This window comes from Rousettus aegyptiacus, unplaced genomic scaffold, assembly GCF_014176215.1.
Source record: "Rousettus aegyptiacus isolate mRouAeg1 unplaced genomic scaffold, mRouAeg1.p scaffold_m13_p_2, whole genome shotgun sequence".
Lineage (NCBI taxonomy): Eukaryota > Metazoa > Chordata > Mammalia > Chiroptera > Pteropodidae > Rousettus > Rousettus aegyptiacus.
Genome location: NW_023416295.1, coordinates 87,184,183 through 87,209,623, shown reverse-complemented (window position 1 = coordinate 87,209,623; position 25,441 = coordinate 87,184,183). Strand labels below are relative to the sequence as shown.

The window sequence follows — 25,441 nt, the reverse complement described above, 5'->3', positions numbered from 1 at the left end:
AAATAAAAAGTGACATATCACTAATAAGAGGTTTTATTTCTAGGCTGATAATCAGTTCATTTTAACTCAGTATGTGGTGGCTGCTTATACATGAATTATTTCCCTGAGTCTAATTAGGGTGGGACTAGTCTACATACTTGACTTTAACACAGGTCTTTCCAGACATCATAAATATTCCTAAGAATCAAATAACTAATCTGGGAAGCAGGTCTAGCTTTTATGAGGATAGGCACTGATTTTTCTCCTTCCTTCTCTTTTCATGCCCAGAATCGGACATTGCTGACTTTGATGGCCAAAGTTCCCTTTTGTACAGGTTCAATCAAAAACTAATGAGCACTCTCAAAGATGTGATCTCTCTGAAGTTCAAGAGCATCCAAGGAGATGGAGTTCTGTTTCACGGAGAAGGTCAACGTGGAGACCACATCACCCTGGAGCTCCAGAAAGGGAGGCTTGCCCTGCACCTCAACTTGGGTAAGGTCAGGCTTTGTCCTACTCAGGTTGGGCTACTGAGAACTCCTTTTCCTAGTGGGTCACAGTTCCTTATCCTGCTAATTGGAAGTCCCTGGAGCACAATCCAAGTGATATATTTCTCTGATCCAGATTAGAGAAGAAAAATACCATATTTTTAAATGGTTAAACCATAGATAACATTCTTTGAAGAAAAAGAAAGATCATATTGGTAGGTAAGGAGAGATATAAGCAAATTGTTGTGGTTTTGTTTGTTTTGTTTGTTTACTTACTTACTATCTATTTGCATATCTACCTATTTATCTGTTTATGTCTTTTAGTAACAAAGTTTAAAGTGATTGAGCAAGTTTAAACATGCATACATTCACATATATTATAGTGAAGCAAGCTCACAATCTATTCTATCTAGTACATTTATGAAAGTTAAGTTCCAGGAGAAAAGATGAAGAGACATGAAACATTTTACACATTTTAGTTTTCTTAGTTACCCACTAGGGAGAGGAGGTGTCTTATTTGTATGAGGAAAATCTAAATTTCTAGGCATTTCTGTGTCTTGTTAAGTGAGGTATTGTTTACTTTAGGTATCCTGGTTATGCCAATGTGAACCCTAGACGTGAACCCTAGACTTGCCAAATGCCAGCTAATTTAGCTCAGAATGCCATCCCGTCTTCTGTACATTTAGGATATGGGTTTCTTAGTATGGATTGGCACTATTATGGCTGCCTCACCCCAGGAAGGTGTGAATTTCATGGTAATCAACTTTCTATCCCAAAGAAAGACAGAGAGGGACTCAGCCTCCTTTATGTAATCAAAAATACTTTGGAAGGAAAGATGAGTCACTTTCAGAAGGCAGGAAGCAGAGCTCCAAAAGATGCAAAGGCAAACCAAAAAAGAAACCAGAAAAAGAGCCAAGCAGAGGAAAACGGAAGTGGATGTTTTGTATGAGAATGATTCCCTGCCTCCCATTTGATATTAGTATTAAGGGAAAGCATGGGATTATACTTGTAAAATATATATATATATATACACATATATATATATATTTTACAAGTATAATATTTTACAAGTTTATATACATATAAATATATATATATATAAATATATATATATATATATATATATATATAAATATATATATATATAAATATATATATATATATATCACTAAGTATTTACTATCAGATAGTAAAGAAAGAAAGTCAAAGCAGACTTTAGTATGTAAGTTCAAGTTGCATGGGAAACTGGAAACAAATTACAGATAAGTATATTTTAGCAATTAGCAGGAAATTCATAAGAATGAGGATAAATTTGGACTCACCCCAAAAGCCAAATAATGTAGGTCTTTATTTTGAGGAATTTCTGAGTATCTTCTTAGAGTCCCTGGCAAATATTGGCAGGGACAACAGGGAGAATCTCTGGGATCCCAAATTCCACTCATAAAATTGACACTTAATACATTAGATTGAATACACACCAATACACTTTTAGAAGCAGAGTCTCACCCAGAAGAGAACAGTACTAGGATCTGCAGGCAACCTAATTGATTGTATTAACATACTTAAAGAACTATCAGCGAACTATCTGAAGCATAGACATACAGATATTCAGCAGAAATGGTTTGTTAACTGGCCTTCAGTTTTCAGGAAAAGAGTAAGGGGGAATGGAGTGGAGCTCCTCAATTACACATGGCTCAATGAGCATTATTGTAGGTGAAGTTACTGTTACTTGCCAATAGTATAGCAAGTGTCTTCTACTGGTGACATTGCATCTGTCAATTACTGCCATTTAGATTCCCAGCTCATACATGTCATTCCTTCTCTAAAGATCTGTTCTAATATGCATAACCCAATATTGTAAACCAGGATCATCAGTAGAGCATGATGGAAAGAAAGAGGCATGGTCATCCGACAAATCTCATTGTAATTGTAGACATGTGCTAGCTATGTATTATGGGAAACATTGAATAAGCTACAAGTCTTTGTCTACTTATTTCTCATTTGGGCTAATAATAACTATCTTGCAGAGCATAGACATAAAACCAAAAAGAATTATAAATGAATAATTTATATCAGTAAATAAATATGAGTATGTATCAAAAATAGAAGCTCTTAATATTACTCATTTATTCAACAAATATCTGAATGTTCCACATCCTGTGCTATGTCAATCTTCCTAAAAAAAAATGAGTGTATTAAGATGAATAGGACCTGCTTCTTGCAGTGATACACAAAGGAAGTCTTTTTCTCCCCCCAGATTCCATCTCTGTTCTGTATTTCTAACCACAGTGGTGACAAAGTTAAACCCCATTTATTGAATGATTCAGTAGTAAGAATGTGTCAGTAGTAAGGATGTGTCAGTGTTAGTTATAGTTTGGGAATTTTTTCATCTTTTTATCTGCTTATGGATTTCCCCTATTTCCATCAGTTCACCATAGTCAAGTGTTTCCTATACTTACCTGTTTTAAGCAGTCATCTAGGATAGTTGTTATGTAGCACAGATGTCTATGCTCTTTCTCTAGAGAGACACTGCCATATGTCAGTACTTTAGCCCTTCATACCTCAATTTTAACCTGTGGATCTCTGGAAGCATTAACTTAAAGGAAGATCACTTTGATTTCTCCATAATGAAAACTGTATTGTAGGTTCTATGAGGGCAAGACAAACTGTATTCATTGCTGTAGCTCCAGAACCTAGGAGAGCACTTGCCTAATGTGGGTATCTGAGGTGAATTGAATACATTGGAAAAAGGGATCTCCATCTCAAAAGTCAGGGTCTGATACGAATATACATTGTTCCTATTGGGATGGATCACCCCCAAACCTGTGCTCCTGGCTCCTTTGGGAGCCACTCTTCTATTATGGTGCAGGATATTTACAGAATCCCACAATATGCTACAATCCTATCCAATACTTAAAGAAGCCCTTAAGTAAATAAACATTAACTCCAAATTACCCATGTGGAATATTAGGCTCGTAGCTGATAAATCACTTGTTCAATTTGCAGCTAGCTATTAGGTATAACCACTATTAAAATTGAGTGCTATCTAATCTGCCTTTTTTACTATTATTTTCAGAATATAAAATGCATGTCAGCTTTAGAAAAAAAACTTGGGGGGGGGGAACACCAATAAAGAAAGAAGAAAAAAAAATTCTATAACCAAGTCATCTCTTCTATTAAAATTTTGGTATATTTTAAAGTGTGTTTCTAAGTTATTTATATAAAACTTGTACATACTATATAGCATTCATGTTCTTCCCATTTTATCATACAGCCTCCAAAGTGGAAAAAGTTGATACCATTCACGATCATGTTTCTTTTTTATTTTTTTTTAAGAAATGACTTAAGAATGAAAGAAAGGAAAGAAAGAGAGAAAGAGAAAAAGAAAGAAATAGTGAGAGAGAAAGGAAGAGGAGGAAGAGAGGACAAGGAGAGAAGAAGAAAGAATCCAAGTTAATGGCTAAAGAGTAGTGCTGGGTCAATGAATATTTTTGGGGAAGGAAAATATCTTTTCCTTACGAGCTCGCATGGGCACTCCAGCAGTTACCTTTACTGACAGTTCTCCATTCATGTTTCTTATCTGATCTCTTACTTTAGAATTCAGAATCGAGTAAGAAGAAAGTGATTCAGTAACATGGCCAGCAGCTGAGAATGGTCCTTAAAGACATAAAGACTGTAGTTCTTTTCAGATGAGTCTCTTTCTTTGCTGACTCTTTGATTCAAATTACTTAGTTACCTCTACTATGACTTTCTGGACAGGTCAGTTCTACGATGAAATTGAACTAGGTGGTTCTCCTTTGATCACTTTCTTAGAATAGAAAATGATTTTTCTATAACTACCGAGAGATTCCTTTTCTCAATCGATTAGATTTTAGAGATTCCACTTCACACTTTTTACATATATCATTCAGATCACCTGTGACAGTTTTCCCTCTGTAGAATTACAGCACTGCAAACCCTTACATGTAGATGAGAGAATCAAAGAGAAGAGGTATTACGTGACTAAGGAACTGTTGTAAGAGCTAACTAAACAAGACATCAGTAGTACAAACAAGTCACTCACCCTTACAAGAGTTCAGTGACTTTGAACTGAGCCAGAATGTTTATGCAATCTGTAGTAGTACAGCTATAGTAAAGTGAGAATACCTGGAATGGCATAAACATATGCATGGCAGTGACCATGGATGGCCAAGCATAGAGTTCACAGGCAAAAGGGCTTGATTGGATAATTGATTCATTGGGGTATCTTGAGATACTGGTGAAAGGTTTGCACATTATTCAATAAGTAAAATAGACATTTACCTTAGCTCTTTTCAAATTCAGGTACTTTAATAAGCAGACTGACACATATTTATAGAAAGCTAGCTTATCATGTATCTAAACTTGTATTAAATACAATAAAATATTTTTTTTTAAATTTCTGCACTAACACACTGGTCTAGAATATATATGTATATAATATATATTATATATAATATACATTATATAATATATATGTATTATACATTATATATATAATATATATGTATTATATATAATATACATTATATGTATAATATATATAAATATATATTATATATAATATATATATTATACACACAAACACACACAGACACACACACATATATATGCACAATCCTAAAAACTATATCAAAACAGTTTTATAGATGAGGAAACTAATGGTCAGTGATGTCGAGTCAGTTGTCCAAGGTCACATTCAAATAATTGTGGACCTGGGAAACCCTTTTTAATCCAACCTCAATGTCATAACATTAATAATTAAAGTGTTATAAATCTCAATGAAACAATGACATATTAAATGCCCGGAGTACATATGCCTGTGTTAAATTGTTAGAATAGAGGGATCAGGGTGGGAGACAGGAGTCCAGACAAGCTTTATGAATTCACCCAATTATCTAAAGATTTATGAAAAGGAGAGGAATACAGGCATTTCAGACAGTGTCACTGAGAGAAAATTCACCATATTATTTATAAATTTTCTCATTCGTATAAGAAGTCATTGAACAATTACATTAAGTCAGTCACAGAGCTAGGCTCTAGGGGTTAAAAGTTGGATTTAGCAGTCTTATTTTCAAGCAGCTCCTCAGCAAGGTAAAATAATTATTTTTATTTACTTTATGGCTTTGTAATATCCTAAATGTATTAAGATAATGTTTTCTAAGTTAACAAAGTTACAGAAGATGAATACAAATTAGGGGCCAGACTTGAGCAACAACCCCTAAATCTGGAGTGTTTTATTGAATAAAATTTTAAAATTTCCTAACAACGAAAGATATGTATTTTTTGTTTTATTGATACATAAGGATTTGCTCTGGTTTGAGGATCATGCCCACCGAAATCAAATAGCTTTCTGTTAGTTTCTTATTTTCTTCAGAAAGTCTCACTTGGGTACTTAGGAGATTATTCATTTGTTCTGCATATTGCCAAACAAGAAATTTTATGATACTGAATAGCCTATGAAGGTAAAATTACCTTTCAATATTACATATGTCCTTCCCCCTTAATGTTGTCCCATCTTTTTCTTTTTCACAACTGTCTCCTTTCTCATCCATTAAATTCTTTCCTGAGACCCTCTATTCCTAATAAGCTATATAACTTACATGTTTGTGGTAGGATGCAAATGGTCACACCATAAGAAATTAAGATGAATGGGAGTATTCTTTTTTTTTTTCTTTTTTTCAGCAGGAGTAGTGGTGAGAATGTTATCTTTGGGGTCAGATAGAGCTGGGTTGTTACTCTAATACTTTGTGCTCTTGGGTAAGTCCTGTGGCTTCTTCGAGACAGCTTTTTGCAGGGTTGTTTTCAAGAATAATTGAAAGGATATACATAAAGTGTTTACATCATGTGAGAAGCTTCATAAATACAAGAGAATACCAAAGTTGATGATCTGAAAAATTAAAGGGGGTAGGACAGTTCTGAAGATCTAAGGGAAGCAGGCATTGGGAACATTCATATGGATGGCCATCTCTTTCAACAGTAAATCAAGCCTTTCTAAGAGTGATGTTTTGTTCAAATACAATCTTAAACAAGAGGGTTTCTATTTTCTTTTGTTCAGGGTATCTGAAATTTACAGATTGTGATAGTTAAAATGACATCTATGTTTAAATTAAGATAAGACCAAACCAAAAGAGCCAACCAAAAAAGACTTTTGGGTAAAAACACTGCTAAATGCATGCCCTTAGGCAGAAAATGTTAGTTATAAAAGTGAAGAAACTGACATGTTTATCCACAGTATTATGGGGTGGGAGATGAAAAGAATAAGTTAGAAATGTTTTATAAATATTTCAAGCTTCTTATACAAATTGTTATATTCTTTAGAATTTTGAGTGACATTTACATCTTTTCATATTAACTATACCTCAAACCACATGGAAACCAGTTTGTTTTAATTAGAAATAATATTTCCCTTAAAATTTTTTTGGCCTAAAAGATAGCTTCTGCATATTTTTATTGTCTTTGCCTCCAGAATTGCCAAAGGGAATTTTTATCTTGTCTTAATTAATTGTAAACTGGTTAAAGTTAGTAGTTGAACCTCAATTGTCACTAAAATTAAACATGAAATGTATATTCCAGAATGAAGTTTATCATCATTTAAAAATTAAGTTTTATTGTAATAATAGGATACTTCCTAGGACTACCATCCTTCTTTTTTCCTGGAAACACCTAATATAGATGCAGTTAAAATGTTCAACAAGTGCACTGTATACTTGAAACTAATAATAAAATAAAATAAAACAAAATAAAATAAAATAAGAAAGCAAAAGAAAAAAATTCTACTTGATGAAAAGCAGAAATTCCCTGTTTCTTCAATTGCTTAAATTAACTTTCACTCAATTTGTTTTAATTCAAGAATTCTGAATGTTAACATAGAATAATTGATGAAGACTGAGTGAAATTTGTTCATGTCTGCCATTTATTGGTTAATTAAAAACTAATTTATAATGCAGAAGAGATCCAATAATTTATACATTGCATGCAGTTTTCAATGAATCGTCTACTAAACGTAAAGATTATATTTCTTAAAAGTTTATTTATTCCATCATCAAAAATATTTATATTCACTCTAAAACACAGAAAAAAGAAAAATAATCAAAACCTGTTAATATTTTAGTAAATGCATTCTTGCATTTTATATGCTTATCTATTTCTTTTCCATAGTTGTTATTTAGTGTATATTTACACTTTTCCATATCACTTTATATTTTAAATCAATAGGTGTAAATTATTGACTACGTCCTTTATTAAATGTTACTTTTTTTATTCTATCAAAAATGGCAGTCACTACTGAGTGTGCTTTTGGAATAATAGAAGTACTTTTTAGATATCATTTAGATTTTGATACCTATATAATATACCATCTGGTGGTTCTAAGTTTATATAAAGGTTTTCTTCTTTCTTTTTAAATAATTAAATGTTATCTTCAATTTTTAAATTATTAGACATTTAAAAATCATTCCACTGTATTTCAGTTTGTTTTCTCAGTCTATATTTCTGTAAAGTAAATTACCAGCTAAAAAGTGGTGAGCACATTTTACATAATTCAATATTTACTGACTTTTTTTTTCAATTTTGGTACATTTCATGTTGTATTATCTTTAGGCATTAAAAAAGAATTGACTAAGTAAACAAACAAGTAAACAATAAGCAATATTAATTCACTTTTGGGGAAAGGTCAACCAATTGTTTAAGAATTTATGAAAATTTCATGAGCTAGTTTACATGAAAAGATAAGTGTGTTAACTAAGGTTTATCCAGTAAATAAGAGGTACCTACATTTTATTTAAGAAGATGTATGACTCAAATCATTTGATAAAATAATAGTACTAAAATTTGTGAATCAAGGTTATAACACAGGCGAGGGAGGCTGACTTTAAAACTTGATGAGAGTAAGAATAGGGTAACCAGGGCACTTCTGCTTCTCACTATTCAGATGTTCTGACCCATTAAGATGGTGGTGATAGTGGTGGCAGTGGATGAAAAGAGAATATGGTGGCAGCAACCAACTTGGAATTTTACTACTTGAAGCTCCAGGATTTAAAGATCCTCTTATTATTAAGAAATCATTGTTTAATGGCCTTTTTCCCTTTAAGAAAAAAAAAAAGTGAAGTGCACATCAAATTCAAAGCAAAAATCCTAATATTAATTTTATTTAACTTACTACCTAGAAGCAACAGTTTTATATAAGGCATACTGTTTCCCTCAAACAATTGTTAGCTCTCTTATTTCTAAATCTTTTCTTATATCTGTTGAATATGTTTTTGGTTCTTTTTTACTGAGGTACACTGGACATATAATACAATTCAGATATTTAAATTATATAATTATATTATATTGACACCAGTCAATATGAATAAAGGGTATGCCTCTGTTTATGGCCCTTCTGTACAACTCTCCCGTACTGTATCCTTATTTTTTAATTCTAGCATTTTGAGGGTAGAATCTGCAAGATTTTCTATAATTTTACTTCTTCCTTTTCAATCTGGATGCCTCTTCTTTTTTGCCTTATTGCAGTAGTTAGAACCTGTAGTACAGGCTGAATAGAAATGGTAAGAGCTGGCATTCTTGACTTGCCCCACCCCCAGTCTTAAGGGGAAACATTCTTTTTTTTTAGCATTAAGGATGATGCTTTTTGTAGGTTTCTGTAGATGACCTTTATCAAGTTCAGCAAATTCTCTTCTATTTCTAGTTTGCTGATGGTTGTTATCAGGATTCAATACTGAATTGTTTGCAGTGTTTTTTCTTTATCTATTAAGATGACTATGCGTTTTATTGTTCCATTTGACCAATCATTAACTCTTGGACAAGTTTTGTTTCATAAATAAGAGAAATTAGGGGCTGTGTGTGTGTGTGTGTGTGTGTGTGTGTGTGTGTGTGTATGTGTAGGGGGGAGTGAGGGTAGGAGAGAGAGAGAGACAGAGGGAGAGACAGAGAGAGATAAAGAGAGAGAGAGGAAGAGGTGTTCTTTGTTCTGTTTTTCTTACTCCATGACTGATACAACTTTTCACATGACTGCTCAAAAATCCAAGAACACATCCTTAGGTGAGTCTTCCATTATTACTTCCACTTCTAATATGCAAGTGATGTGTGGGGTAACTATATGTTGACATCTTATTTCCTCTTGGAAATTCATCCTTCCTGTTCTCTCTTTAACTAAGCCCCTTTGTCCCTGATCTAGATTACTGCCAGTCTTACTTTGAGTCTTGCCTTCTATTCAAATTCTCATACAGCAGCCAAAATAACCTTTCTTAAATGTTAATTAGAGTTAGCAATATCTTATTTAGTAATTCACCAATGGCTCCCATTTCTTAAAGGTACAATACAAGCTGTAAGCATATTAGCAGGCTGGTTCTGAATGTTATAAACCAGAGCTGTGTGGTCATGGCATTGGGCCATGTGGAATCCATCTACATTGTTCCACACTATCCCTCCAAGGCTTGGCATGTGCTTCTCCTAACTGTGCAACCATATTCCTTTTTTAGGTTTAAAGTATCTATCTCAGGCCTGTTACTGCTCCATAAGGAGGCCTTCACAACTCTCCACCCTGCATTTCCTTGGCTCATTGAGCTAACCTATATATTCCACTGGCATACATTTTATGGATTTACTAATTGAGAGTCTCTACATCAGACCTCCACAGAGCAGTGTGTCTTTTAATTCTATATCTCTTTTATCTACTTTATACATTACCTGTTACTGTGAGAAGCACAGTTATATTTCAATACCTCTTTATGGAAAAAAGGAAAGAAGGAAGGAAATAAGAAAGAAAGGAAGGAAGGATGGAAGGAAGGAAGGAAGGAAGGAAGGAAGGAAAGAGGGAAGAAGGAAGGAGGGTAGAAAGGAGTGAGGGAGGTTGAAAGCAAGAGAAAAATATTAATTCATTATAATAATTTGACAAATTATGAGAAAATTCATGGAATAAATAAAGAATAAATGAATGAAATAAAGTTAGTTATTAATTCATTGGCTCTCATTTTTCAATTAGAATAAGTATGATGTCTCGCTTTTTAGGAAGTGGTGACTTAGGGGCACAATGAAGGTGAAGTGAGTAGCCTGCTGGAAAATGGCAATTCCTACACCCTAATGTTACACTGTGAGCAAGGTGTTATAGTTGTCTGCTAAAACATATATGAAGAGGAGAGGAAAGAGACATTTGGCTTTCAGTTACATTAATATAAAAAAATAAAAGTATATATAGAAATAATCATTATAGCATTTAACTGTTCATTTTGCTGTGCCTGAGCCATTCTGCACATAAAAAAAATCTGTGATCTTTTTACAATAGGGTATAGGCAGGAACTTTCCTAAAATTGAAGAAAGGACAGAGATGAGGGGAAACCAGACAGAGCTTATTTAAAAAATACCTCTCTGCCTAAATATGTCACATCCTCCCAAGGGTTGTCTTCCAAGTTCAACTTAGGTAGAATCAAAACATGTGACCCACAGATGGTCGGATGCAAGGAGTCATGTAGGTCTGGGTTGGAAGCCTGGCTTCACCTCTGGGACATGCATGCTTAACCTCACTAAGCCTCAGATTCCTTATTTGTGAAGTGTAGATAATAATTTTACCTTAGAGGGTTAAAAATGGAGGTTATAAAATTCCTACTTAAGTGCTTTTAATAGAGCAAGCATTTAAAAATGACAGCTAAATGATTTTTTCCTCCCCTTTGGCTTTGCCCACAGATTTACCTAACTCACTGTTCCCACTACCTTTCCCTTACTTATCCAGTTCATTATCTTTCACTTTCTTCATTCAAGAGACATTCAAATACAGAGAATGTATATTATTTTTAAATGTGATAACCTCCCTTTTTAATATTATTCATGTGGACATAAGGATAGAATTATTTTATTATTTAATTGCTCAAGTCTGAAAACATGTAATTTTATGTCTAGAAATGGGTGTGCACATCAATGGACTTATAATTTGATTCTGGAATTTCTGAGCAAATCTTGTAATTTTTTCACAAGCCCAGTATAGTTATAGGCCTGTAGAGATAGAATCATCTTTACCTTTAGGGTAGAGAAAGCTGACCTTGCTTGCAGAACATTCTAGTGTTCAAGACCACCCTCAGGCACAGATGCCTTCCTTCTTCCTCTCCCCTTCACAGTTGATAGCAAACCTCGGTTCAGCAACAGCCCACCCTTGGCCACCATGGGCAGCCTCCTGGATGACCAGCACTGGCACTCTGTCCTCATCGAGCGGGTTGGCAAGCAGGTGAACTTCACTGTGGACAAGTACACGCAGCACTTCCGGACCAAGGGAGAGGCAGATGCCTTAGACATAGACTATGAGGTGAGTTGACACTCCCTGTAGATCACAGGCACCTTGCTCAGGATCAGTACGAAAATCGGCAAAAAGAAGAGCAGTAGAGAAAAGATTTGGAGCTCTGACAAACCCTATCCTGGGGCTTATCTTCTCCTCTATCAAAGTCCAGGAAGCCTACAGTGGAGGACTTCTTGGAGAGAATCTGAGCAGTGAGCATGGGGAAAATGTGTGGGCAATAATGGTAACCCACAGGCATCAGCTAATCATGTGCATTTTTAATTCAGCAAGTTTCCTTTATATTTGTTTTTCTGCTTATACCACCCTGTATCACTGTTTAGTCTCTTGGTTAATTCATTTTTTTTTCAAAAATCAAGTTAAATTAGCCAAGATAATGGAAGATATAGAAATTATACTAATATAATTTTCCATGTCAAGTATACTTCAATAAAAATAAGGATTATTAATTAATAAAATCCAAAGGAATCTAAAATCTGCACTGTAGGCATTCAATTTTACCTTCGTTCCTAAGCAAACTTTTGACTCTAAATAGACAGTTGCTTCTTTCTTACTTTCTTATAGAAGAAACAGAGTGACATGCTCCACTGGTACAAAACAAAAAAAGGTTGTTCAGAGTTCTGCAAACTGGAAGTCAAGAGTTATCCATCTTTGCTAATAGTTCAGTTTAAAAAGTATACATTGTGCCCCTGTTGTATACCAGGCTCTGCTCTGGGTAATGAAGGTATAGAAATTATGAAGGCAGAGTCCTTGAACTGAAGAAGCTTACAGTCTAGTAAGCAGAGTCAGACCAAGAATAACTGGTGTAGAACAAGGAGGTGGAGCTACAGTAGAGAGTAGCCCTGGACTCTGCGGGAATACTGGAGAGATGCCACTCGGCTCAACCTAGAAATATGGCAGAGCCTTATAGCAGGAGAGGTTACCAAGTATCAAAAGAAAAGTAGGATTAGCCTGATGAAGAAGGTCAAAAATGTAGGCCAGGCCAGAGAACACACTGTGCAGGGCATAGGTAATGAATGTCACAGTCCAATGTTTATAACATTTGAAACAATAGACAGACAGTGGTGTGCTGGAGCTAGCTGTTACTGGCACTAGTGAGGGCCAACAGGTAGACTTTCAGGAATTTTATAAGTTTCTGGTAAATACAGCTATTATTTTAAAAATTAGTTATATAAACTTAGAATTCAATAAAGATTTTTATTTGTTCATTTGCTTGTTTGTTTGTTTGTTTCTTTTTTTAGTGAGGCAACCCTTGGTTGACCTCACAGATTACAAGGACCTTGTCGGCTTACAATCCCTTACTTTTTAGGCCTACAGTACCTGGTCTTCCTATGTGGCCTCTCATCCAAGTACTAACCAGGCCTGACCCTGCTTAGCTTCTCAGATCAGACAGGTTCGGTCTTGTTCAGGGTAGCATGGCTGTAGACTCAATAAAGTATTTTATTTAATTAATTAATTCTTAATTATTTTACTATATTATTTCTGTCTATCACTCTATGCATCTACTTATATGTACTCGAGGTTGTGGTTTTTTGTTTTTTGTTTGTTTGTTTGACTTTCTGTATCTGTGTGGTAGAAATGTACTGCATTGGGCTGTTATACTACATCTCTTCCCAATTCTGTGTTCAGTAACGTTCCTTTGATAGCTTGAAATCCACCATGGTGGGGATATTTACACCATGGATATCAAAAAATGTTATAAATCAGGGTTTGATTTATTGTTTTGTGGACTATCTAGGCCAGTGATGGACAAACTATAGATTGCAGGCAAAGTCTATCTTAAAGCCTATTTTTCTCCAGCCTATGCATTAAGAAAACTTTTTACATTTTTAAAGGGTTGTTAAAAAAATTAAGAAATATAAAAAAGAATATGTGAAGGAGACTGTGTGTGATTACAGATAAAAAAGTTCAGTGAAAAAGCAACAAAAACATAAAAATCAATTTATTATCGTTATAGTAAAGATTATTGTATATTATTTGTAAATTGTCTAAGCATTGTTTATATCAGAAATATAATCTTATATTTGTATACATGCACATCCATATATACATTATATATATATATATAATGTGTCTCTATGTTGAGGGGTACCCTGAATAATGAGATTTTAAACCTTTATCAATGTACCATTTAAGATAGGGGATAATGAGACATAAAACATTAGAATGAGGGGAGGCCCAGGGGATGATGGGCCATGTGAACTATGTTAAGGAAATTAAACTGTGGGAGATAAGGAGCCACAAAAGGGTTTTTCGCAAGGTGGTTACACAGCCAATTTAATGTTGTAGACTAATAAGTCTGAATATATGTTTCAGAAATCAGCCTAATCAGCATCCCATGAAAATTTGTTAAAAATGAAAATAATCCATGTCCCATGCAAACCTCTTGAATCAGAAACTCTGGGAGAGGGGCTTAAAAACCTGCTTTTGAAAATCTTTCAGGTGACTCTGAAGTACCTTAATATTTGAGAGCCACTGCTTTATGGTAGTTATTTCATAGGTTAGACTCAAGGGTAGGCAGAAGGGGGAAGGAAAGGGTTGTTAGGCAGATGGTTAGAAGATAATACCAGTCACTAGTGGGATACAGAATAGAAGAGTGGAGGTGGTGATAAATAACTGAAAATTTAAGACCTAACTTATTTTTTACTCATTCACTACCATGAGCTATAAGAAAAATTTTCCCTTTTGATTCTAACCATAGTTTAGAATACTGTCGATAACATATACCATTCATTAACATCAAAAGAGGATTTGTCATTCAGTGACTCAGAGTGGAAGATAACCAGTAGATTTGTTTGAGTTGCTGAACACTAGAAATCTATGAATATCAATCATTCTCATTTGTTAACTTTGGTTAACCCATTTCCTGTTTAGAAAAAAAGTACTGTTCACTGCCGGCATTCATTTAATTATACATAAAGACTCTTTGAGGCCGAAGCAAATCCACCTGGTTTTCAATGTGAAAACAAAATATAAAAACTGTCTTTGGAGTTGTTTCTAAACAGAATTTGTCTCTAATCCTAATGTAACAGAAATGTATATGATGAGTATTTAATAATTTTTTTTCATGTGGGGAATTTCAAAGCATGGAGTAACATAAAGCAGAACATCGCATTCTTCATAAAAATGTTGTGTTTCATTCCGGATCTTCTTGCCATCCTCGTTGTACAAGCAGAAAACTGCAGTGGCCAGTTTGCTTTTGTTTCTCTGATGTTGATAGTATGCTCCTGGGAAATGTCTACCAGACAGGCAAAGCAGTGTGACATCATCAGAGCACAGACTAACTCAAAGACATTGCCGACCTGGCTTGTGATGCTTTTCCAGCATTCTTTCGATCAACGTCAATCTGAAGTTTATGTGGTTGATCATGTGCTCAGAATTACTCTTCTTGATAAGAATGTAGGAGTTCAGCATTGTAATGCTTAGAAGGTGGCAAAAGAATTTCTTATACTGAAACATGTGTCTTTTGCTCTCAGTTGGATAAAAAATGATCATACAATCAGCCGAGTCTACTGCTCCCATGTTCTTGTGATAATCCACAATGACACATGGCTTCTTAGTTTTCTTTCCATTTCTATTGTCTACTTCAATCAAAGTATCATTGTGGAATGTGACAACATTGTCACACCTTTATGTCACATCATTCCAGTTTTATAAGTTCACTACAGAATCTGGCTATAGTTGTCCCCTTTGCAATCCTTTTTTTTTCCCAGATCATTTGGCCTCTGTTTTCTGTTCAAATGAGCTGTCCCAACTGCATCAGTCCTGTTTTGATATAATTCTCTGAAAAGCATGGGAGATGTATGGTAAACTTTGAGGGTAAGGTTAGAATTATAATCTGCCAGTTATCTCAGGGTAAATGCTGCCATCACAAGAGTGGCCAGCAAGTATTCTAGGGGCAAACAAGAAATAGGTTAAATGGTCAAAACAACAACAACAACAACAACAAAACAAAGAATACGCACAATAATGTTATTGTCTTATAGCAAAGAGATATCTTTTATAAACATGAGGACAATAAAAACCATCAAATCATTTAAGTCTCACTATTTCCCCAAATACCTTATCACTAACGGCATAAGAAATGGTTCTAAAGTTCACCTAGTTGCCTGATTTAACATTTATTTTGAAGCTTACATCTACCTGTCTGTGGTTTCCTGTGTAGAGAGACTGTATGGGATCACAGCTGAGTGGCATTAAAGTGAATGTCAACAGTTAGGGAAAGAAATTTAATGAAGTTACTCATTTTATAAAGGTGAAACAGTTTTTTTTTTTTTTTTTTCAGGAAATGCCTGAACTTTTTGGTACCTCATGAAAAGTATTTCCTGGGGTGGGGAGGGAAACATGTCATGAAATGTTTCTACGAAGTAACCTCTGTTTCAAAGAATTCAAGCCCCTTTTCAGAGTATATAGTCAACTTGCTCCATTGTTCATAGAAAAAGACAGATTGACTATAACAGTTAAGTTAGATGTTGGTTCTATTGGAATGCAAGATATATGTGTAAGAGAAGTCTTCAGAACAACTGAAACTCTCCAATCTCTGAAGATTCACCTTAACGGCCAAGTGGAGAAGAACACAGGAGACAGGAGTTTTGTGTTTCTAAGCACTTTACTACTAAGTAGTTGTCTAAATCTGGAAAATGAAAACTCTTACCTTCCATTACTCAGAAGCAATATTAGCATCCTTCTGAAAGGAATAGAGTTAAATATCATATCTAAACCTAAGGTTTACTTCATGACAATATAATTCATTATTCACAATCTAGGTTTTTGATTTGATATCTGCCATGGGATCACATATGCACAGATGAGCCCTTGATACCATCAGCTAGAAGGATGACTGAATTCAGGTTCCCAGGCTCCACAGACCCATTGACAGAACATATACTGCTATTCTAGAGCTATACCCTATCACATCAGGGTTAATTATATCATGTAAATCAATCAATCTATCTATCTATCATCACCTATCATCATATATATATATATATATATATATATATATATATTTACTGTTTTAGTTATTGGGGAGGTAGTAGTAGCTTTTAATCATCTAATATAACACTTGAGGCTGGCGAAGTTTGGCTAAATTAATGCAATCATCAGTAAAATATTTTAAAGTTAGCCAGGCTCCACTTGTATATCTGTAGGCCTGAGGCAAGAGTGAAAATGAAGTTTCACATCCCATAAGCTTGAAGAGTTAAAAATAAGCTAACAAATTTGAATTAAACATTCTTCTTTCTACTTTTGCCAAATGTACCTTGACAAACATATCTCACATTTTCCATCCCTACCCACACTATAAATAGCTGCCCCCAGTCATTCCTTAGTCCTGTGGGTGCATGGTCCACCCTCAGGAGGACAGATAGGGAAGAGAACAGTTAAGGGCCTCAGAGCAGTTTCAGAACCATTCAGGTAGGAAGGTCTGGGGTGCTGTGTAGGAAGATCATGATTTAGAAAGGTGGTGCCAGCTTCCTATAGTCTTTGGCTTGCAAATACCTCACTATCCCTGCTATGAGGAAGCATGTGACTGGAGAATGACCAGAATGGGGCCCATTATGGTATCGGTTTTTAGCAGGAACCCCTCTTACCTAAAAGTTTGATGAATACTGAAATTAGGGTTTCCAATGAGCTCATTGCTTGAGTATTAATATATACATGATTTAACCCATTATTTAAACAACCTGAGGTAAGAATATTGTAAATTCATTCAAACAAATAAGCAAATATATATGTATATTTATATAAATATATGTTGAACCAATTAGACTGTGTCAGCACCTGATTTCCGTGAGACAGAACCGTGCTAGTAATTGAACAGATTTGGGCCAAGAACAACACTAACAGTAATAGAAATGATGGTCTGAATATAGACCATGGTGCAAAACCTGCCAGTAGTTTAAGAACATAGAGCTGCTTTTCAGAGAAAAAAAAGAGGAGCTGATTTATGCTGTTGAGAAAATACTGGTGGTTTCTTATGCTATAATTATACATCACCTCTCCTTTTCTTCCCCTCAGGGAAATGCAGAAAACTTACCAAATGATATGTCTCACTGTTTATCCAAGACTAAGGGGATTCTGGAGATGTGAGACTTTCAGCTTTAAAAATGGGAAAGTTTCAAGTAAACTAGGACATTGTTTACCTTAGCCTGGAGCCTGATTTACTGAGAGATTTTCTTTATGAAATCAGAACTTGAAGACACTAGAGGCAAGGCAGTGTGTATAATGGGTAGGAGATAGGGCTGAAGATCTTGAAGTTCTAACTCTACCTCTTGTCTGAATGGCCTTGGCCAAGCTGCTAAATCTATGTATGCCATCGTGTTTTTTGTTTGTTTGTTTGTTTGTTTTTGTTTGTTTTTTTGTATGTTTTAGCTTTAAATTGGAGAAAATAATAATATCCAACTTAAAAGTTAGAGAAAAAATGTGGAAGTAAAGTCTAAGCAGAGTGTTCAATGTATAAAACTAATAAGTAAATGCCACTTTTATTACTAAAATAAAATCTTTTGAGAGAGAGAGAGAGAGAGAGAGAGAGAGAGTGCTGAGGCAAAAGACAATCTAAGTGTAAGGGGCAAGAGCTGGGCTTGGGCTGGAAGCCAGTGCCAGAGCAGATAGGGCAGATGTGGACCTGAAGATTAGGTGAGAAGCATGTGCACAAACACACAACAATAAAGAAGGCTATTGAAATCAAGGCTTCCTTGCATGTGCCTAGGATATTATGTGGGAAGCATGGTCATTGATAAGTACTTGATATCAACAAGAAATGTTGCTGAGATCAAAGTTGCTTTTTAAGTCATTTTAATCCATGCTAATATTTAAAAATCAAGAGATTTCACAAGAAAAGGGCTTTCTGGCCTCATTTGAAATGGCACGAATTAACCAACCTTTGACAACATTCCTCTAGAAGGGCATGAACTCTCCATATGGCTCAACAGACACAAAGTCAGTGCAAATTTTAAAGGTTTTAAGTATTTTTAAAGAAGAGTCTTTTGGATCCTTTTCACATATCTGTTCCATTACAAAGAAGACTATCAAAGCAAAAGTGAGACAGATATTGACAAATGAGAAATTTCAGACGTGTAAGGAATGCAAGTCAGACAGAGGAAGGAATTTTCAGAACAGAAAGAGTCCCAAATTTAAACAGGCCCAAAGGAAAAGCCAATAAGGAGGATGAACTCATTGTCATGAAGTAACATCAAAGATTGAAAAAGAGACAAGCAAATGCTAGAGAAAAGAGGGGAATGAGATCAAAGAAAGAGAGTGTAGCAAGTTCTGTGACTTCATGCATTTAACATCAAAGCAGGCTTTCTCATGGCTTTCATCCATTTGGAGCCCACCTGTGACACCAGCGAACCCAACAGGTTTCTGTTACTGAATAGACCATGTTGCTTGAGACACTGAGACTGTGAGTAAACTTTACAACGTGAAGTCTGCTTTTTCCTTTGACCACTAACACCAATGAAAGTTACCATGCAATTTACCAAGAGCAAACAAATGAGGAAAATAAGAAAAGAGCTAAATGAACAAAAAGAAGGACAATAAGGGAAAAGCTGTGTTAGAAGAAAATTATTAATGTTAGTGTTATTTTTTGATGCAATTCAACAAATATGTGTTGGGTCTGTTATGTTTAAATTATACCTCTTGTATTAAATATTCAAAAATCAATATGATTTTGTCTTCATTGATTCCTCTGGATATCAGCCCTATCCTTAGGTTCTTTCTAAAATTCACCTCATTAACATAAATCCAGTTGTGGTGTAAAGGAGTTTGTTATGAATAACAATACACTCATTTAAACTTTATGTCTTTAAAACATTTTCAAGAACGGAAGGCAAGAGACAAAATGTTATAACAAAAGATATTCCCATTGCTCTCATCACTCAGAAAATTTCAAGAGTTTGAGGAGATTCTATCTAGGTACCAAGGACATTCGAACAACCAAAATATATTTCCCATAAATCACAATATCACGGAGGATGTATTTGTCTTAGCGATGAGACTCACATTTCTAGAAGAAAGAAATGGTGAGTGATTTACTCTTAATTCTACCACAAGGCCTTGTATCCTGCCTCACAGAAAGTAGGTGTTCAACAATTACTTAGTGAATTGGATTTCTACCAAAAAAATTGGAACTGACTTTTGCAATTGTTTCTGGGAGTTGATAATAGAATAAAAAGTAAATAGTTTTGATTAATATTAACTGAAAAATCTCTTGGTTATATGAAAGATTTTGGTCAGAAGCCTATGGCAAATTTAAGCCCTCAATCAATAAATAAGCCCATAATCTAATGGAAGCTGGTTTTCCAGCTCTGTGATCTGTGTACCGAAGGCCTTTGGGCAACTTCATATGGGTGATACAAGCTGAAATATAATCTATATTCGATATTATTAATACCTGCCCCATGATGAAATATTCCAGAGTCTGAATAGAAAATCAAAAGTCATCACAAATATCCTAGGCAATGAAATTACTAAATGGAGAGGTTCACAGAATATAATCAGGTTTGGCTTAATAACAAAGATTAATCCAAGGCACTAATTAAAGTTTAAAGGAAATACATGTGTTATTATAAATACAATAGTGATAAGTGAGGCAATAAAAATAAAAGTTTATACAACACAATTAAAGTAACTGAAAAAGAACTCCTATAATTTTAAAATAGAAATTTAGGAAATCAAACAAGCACAAAAAATAACACTTTTTAGATTGATGGCTGAACAAGAATGCAGAAGGACATGGACCTGAGAAGCTAATCCTGCTCCTTGAAGAAGAAGTAATATAGAATTTTATGTTTAATTGTATAATTACTAGCTTTCCTAAATTTGAAAAAAAAGCATTGAAAATAGACAATGATCTTTTTTTTTCTTTCTCTCTCAATACAAATATGACGCTAAAAATGACCAGTTACCAGCTCTTTACACATTTACTGAGAGCCTTGATTCACTCATATTCTCCCACCATGCTCTCACAGGATGGTGAGGAGAGGGTCCTCAGTAGCCTACCTCACAATATGCTGAAGTGACCAAGCCATTCTCAAGCAACATTCACACACTTTTATGTTGCCACTGTCTTTAGCTATTGCTAATTTGTCTTCCTTCCAGCAAAGTTTTGTTCTGTGGCCAGTATGAACTTAAGGCATCTCTAATAGGCTTACAACCATCACCGTTATGGGAATCAGAGGAGAAAGAACTCTCTGTGTTTTCCAAAATCTCTGTGACCTCTATCCACATCCACTCAAATCTTATCAGGTTTCAATCTCCCAGAGAGAACCAAAGAGCAGGTCCACGCTACTATCTAGTTCTACTCTTGTCTTCACCAAATTTCTCCAAACATCCTCTTCCCAGACTAGAAAGAAGTTTTGTTCCCCTTAATGTGATGGAAAATTGCAATTTGGTAATATACAGTATCTTTTGTACTATTTGACTTCTTTAAAAAACTCTCTACCCAAAGTCTTTCAAACACTGCTTTTGCTATTTAAAAGAGTTTATTTCTTCTCTTTTTAAAATAATATTGCCCTGTGACAAATATTTTTATAAATCACAACTGAATAAATTGGAGTGTTAAAAACATTTTTTACAAATTGGGGTAGCTGGCCAACATAAAAATGAGAAGAATCAAATTATTATTATATATTTACAATCATAAAAATGAGTAAAAATTTACATCCACAAAAATATGCACACTGATATTTATGCAGCCTTATTTATAGCTGCCAAACTTGGAAGCGATGAAGATGTCCTTCGGTAGGTGAATGAATAAGTAAACTGTAGTACATCCACACAATAAAAAATTATATGGCACTAAAAAGAAATGAGCTATCAAGCCATGAAAAGATATGGCTTAAAAAACTTAAATTCATATTAATAAGTGACAGAATCTAATACAAAATGGTAATATACTATATGATTACAACTGTATGACATTCTGGAAAAGACAAAACTATGGAGACTGTAAAAAGATCAGTGGTTGCCAGGGATAGGGATCAGCAGGGAGGGATGAATTACCAGAACACAGAGGATTTTTAGTGCAATGAAACTATTCTATATGATATAATAATGGTGGATACATGGCATTATACTTTTATTCAAATCCATAGAATGTACAACACCAAGAGTGAAGTATAATGTGAACTATGGACTTCGTGTAGTTATAACATGTCAATGTAGGTTCACCAATTATAACAAATGGGACACTCCAGTAGGAATATCAATAATGAGGAAAGCTATGACTGTGTGAGGGTAGAGGGTCTAAAGGGAAACTTTGTGTCATCCTCTCAATTTTGCTATGAACCTAAAACTGCTCTAAAAGATAGTCTTTAAATAACACATAAAATTAACAAATATTTAATTATATTTTTGCATTACATGTTTGATTTATGCAATTTACAAAACAGAAATTAATCTTTTTAATATCAATGACTCAAATTGAAAATATTTGAATACTACAATAAGTGAACAAGGAAGATTTTGTGAGTTATCAAAGAAATATTTTACAAATATTTGTGAAAGTAATGATTTTTTTTGTTTTCCTTTTGTAGAGTATATCTCAAAATTTCTGAGTTTTTCTTAAACGGAGTCAAAGATAAAACTTCTTTATCTCCAAGGCAAATAATCTTAAGTTGATACAAATATCTGAAAAAAGAAGAAAACAAAATCTTAAACTTTTTACTACTTAAAATATGGCACATATATTTTAAAGTAAATGAAATACATGTGCAGTTCAAAGAATCTATTAACTTATGATCTATTAATATAATTCAGCTAAGCAATAGATTAAACATAAAATACCTTGTATTCTTTCACATGGATTTTTGGAAAGCCAGTAGATAAAACTGAGCATTAATTTCTCATTTCAAAGAAACAAATAAGCAAATAAGTATAAAATGGCAATAGATACCACTTTAATGTGATATAGAGTAAAAATCAGCATTATATGTTCTTAGAAAATATATTAAAAGTACTATCTTTTTTTAAAAAAAAAGTTGTATACCATGATTTTTATTTAATACTGTTTAAAAAGTTTTGGCTAAGTTTTAGAAAGTCTGACCAAGTTAATGAAACAAGAAAAAAAGTATAAAAGATGAATATAGAAAAGAGTGAAGTGTTTTAAATATGTCATATGATAATTCCCTTAAAAGTACAACGAAATTACCTAAAAGTGTATTATTTAATATAAAACTACCTGGATAGAGAAGACAGCAGGATGGGTAATTATTTTATATGATAAAATGTTTAATGATTAAAATAATTAATTTACAATGCAAATTTTTTTAAGCATCAAATTCTCAGGATTTAATTCAATGATGAATATGTGACCTAGGGAAATAAAATGTTAACCTTAGATAAATGCCTTACTGAAAATATTTTGAAAATAGGAAAAGACACTGGATTCTTGTGTAAGAAGATGAAATATTTCACAAATATTCATTCTTCTCTAAGTAAATTTGTTAATGGAAATAACAATTTCTCAATCAAAATTTCATCAGGCTATTTTAAATAAAATTATTCTGAAATAAATTTTTAAAACAAAATAAACAAAAATATCAAATAATTCTCTTAATAGAATAAAACAATGGTAAATAAAAGTGAGCAGCTGTAATAATAATACTTATTATATATGACAGTGTATAAAGAAATATATTTTTAATTAATGTGGAATTTACAGAAAAAAATAGACATCAAGCAGTAGGCTTTGATATATCTGTTAGCAATTCATCTATGAAGCCATCTTGGTTGGGGAAACACATCCTTTTGAAACACATCCATACTTCGATATAATTTAAGTGTATCCTGAAGGTAACATTTAAAAGCAGTGAAGAAAAACTGGGTTCCTCACCAAATGGTATTCAGAGAAACATGATTTACAGAAACTAAGTTGCTTTTTTTAGTTTATATGTATAATAGGAAGAATATTCATGAGAGATATGGTTTGTTTAAAATAATATTTTCATTGCAAAAGTCATTTGTAATAAGTTTTAATGCAAAAAAAACTGGTAAAGAAAATGATATCCCATATCCTTTCCAGAGACAAACACCGTTAATGGTTTCAGAGTACTTCCTCCAACTCACATTGTAAGCACAACTCTTACTGTCTACATCATACTTCATAGCCATTATAACTGTTGCATTTTTTAGGAAACATTACTTTCATTTCCCATTTTATCACAAATGCTTGGTACTTCTATTAACAACTAAGAAAGATTCCATCGTATTGATTTGATTATTTTACTTTAAAAAACTGTATGAGCTATTTGAATTACTTTTTATCATCTTTCTAAAAAAATAATCTAGGAAAAATTGTGCACAGAGGCTTTTTTTTTTTTTTTTTTTTTTTGGTATAGTGAAGGCTTTTACTCTTAAGTCTCTCTGTAGCCGAACTTAGGTATATTTCATTGGTTCTTTGGCTTTAATTTGGCCATATTCTCTCGGAGGTTTGCATCAAAGATAAATATAAAGATGTCAATGTTTTTTTTTTTATTTCCCCCTCCTCTAAATTACTGTTTTATTTAGTATTAAAAAGGTTCAGAAAGGAAGTGAATAACGTTGTAAACTCTTAAAAGGCAATCAATTATAGTTATTTTTATGTGGGCTAATCAGTATCCTTTTTAAATGTGTAATCAAATGGCATCTATAATTAGTTGAGCCACTTGGCTCATGCATATAATTGAATCTACTGAAATTCACTTGCTTATATTCCGTTCGTTTCTTCAGAGCTTATAAGATTTTTTTTTCCCCCCTCCTCTTAAAGCTTAGTTTTGGAGGAATTCCAGTACCAGGAAAACCTGGGACATTTTTAAAGAAAAACTTTCACGGATGTATGGAAAATCTTTATTACAATGGAATAAACATAATTGACCTGGCTAAAAGACGAAAGCATCAGATTTATATTGTGGTAAGTGGACATCTTCACAGCTTGACGGTTTCTAACCCTTTAGTGTACGTCTTACTTTACCCATCCCACCCCTGGTACCTCTTCATAATATATTTATAGTATACTTTGGAGGTCCTATCAGCTTCGCAGGTGAAATTGGAAAGCGAGAGGGAGTACAGGGTCTGAGTCAGTGTGAATTGCATTAGAGGTAACTAGAGAAGCCCATTCCGGGCTGTGAATTGTGATGTAGCTATGGGTAAGGTTTGCAGTCTGCACTGTGCTGACATGACTTTATTACTTCTGGGAAATGTAACAAGAGAATCACAGATTTTATTAAATTCTGTAGCATGGGAATTATGAATTTGTATTCTTGTCATTGATATTTAAAATAGGGCACTTTTATTAAGAGGTTAAATGTTTGGCGTTTTTGATATTTCCTGTGCAGCATTTATCATGCTGGCAAGTTATATAATTTTTTAATTAATTAATATTTTTCTCCCCCAACAGACCATGAGTTTCATGAAGGACAGGACTGTGTGTTAATTTGTCACTAGTGCATTTACATTATCTAGCAGACTGCCTTGCGCATAATTGATGCTCAATAATGCCATTGATATATGCAACTATAATTATCTATTTTTCCTTCCAGTTCTATCAGTTTTTGCTTTCTATATTTTACAGCTCTATTTTTTGTTGTATACTCAGTGAAGTTTATGTCTTCCCCATGGATTGGCCATTTTATCAACATATAATGTTCTCTATCTATGATAACTTTCCTCTGAAATTTACTTTATCTGATATTAAGAT

The 25,441-nt window shown here is 33.8% G+C and overlaps 1 protein-coding gene across 3 annotated transcripts in view; it reads left to right on the top strand.

Annotated features, from left to right (window-relative positions):
• CNTNAP5 (contactin associated protein family member 5) overlaps positions 1-25,441 on the top strand; it is a 723,905-nt gene that overhangs the window by 343,352 nt on the left and 355,112 nt on the right. For all 3 annotated transcript variants that reach the window (XM_016161356.2, XM_016161355.2, XM_016161357.2), the window contains exons 5-7: positions 268-471; positions 11,594-11,778; positions 24,512-24,655. In XM_016161356.2, the coding sequence (XP_016016842.2) occupies positions 268-471; positions 11,594-11,778; positions 24,512-24,655 (533 nt within the window). The remainder of the gene's footprint in view (positions 1-267; positions 472-11,593; positions 11,779-24,511; positions 24,656-25,441) is intronic.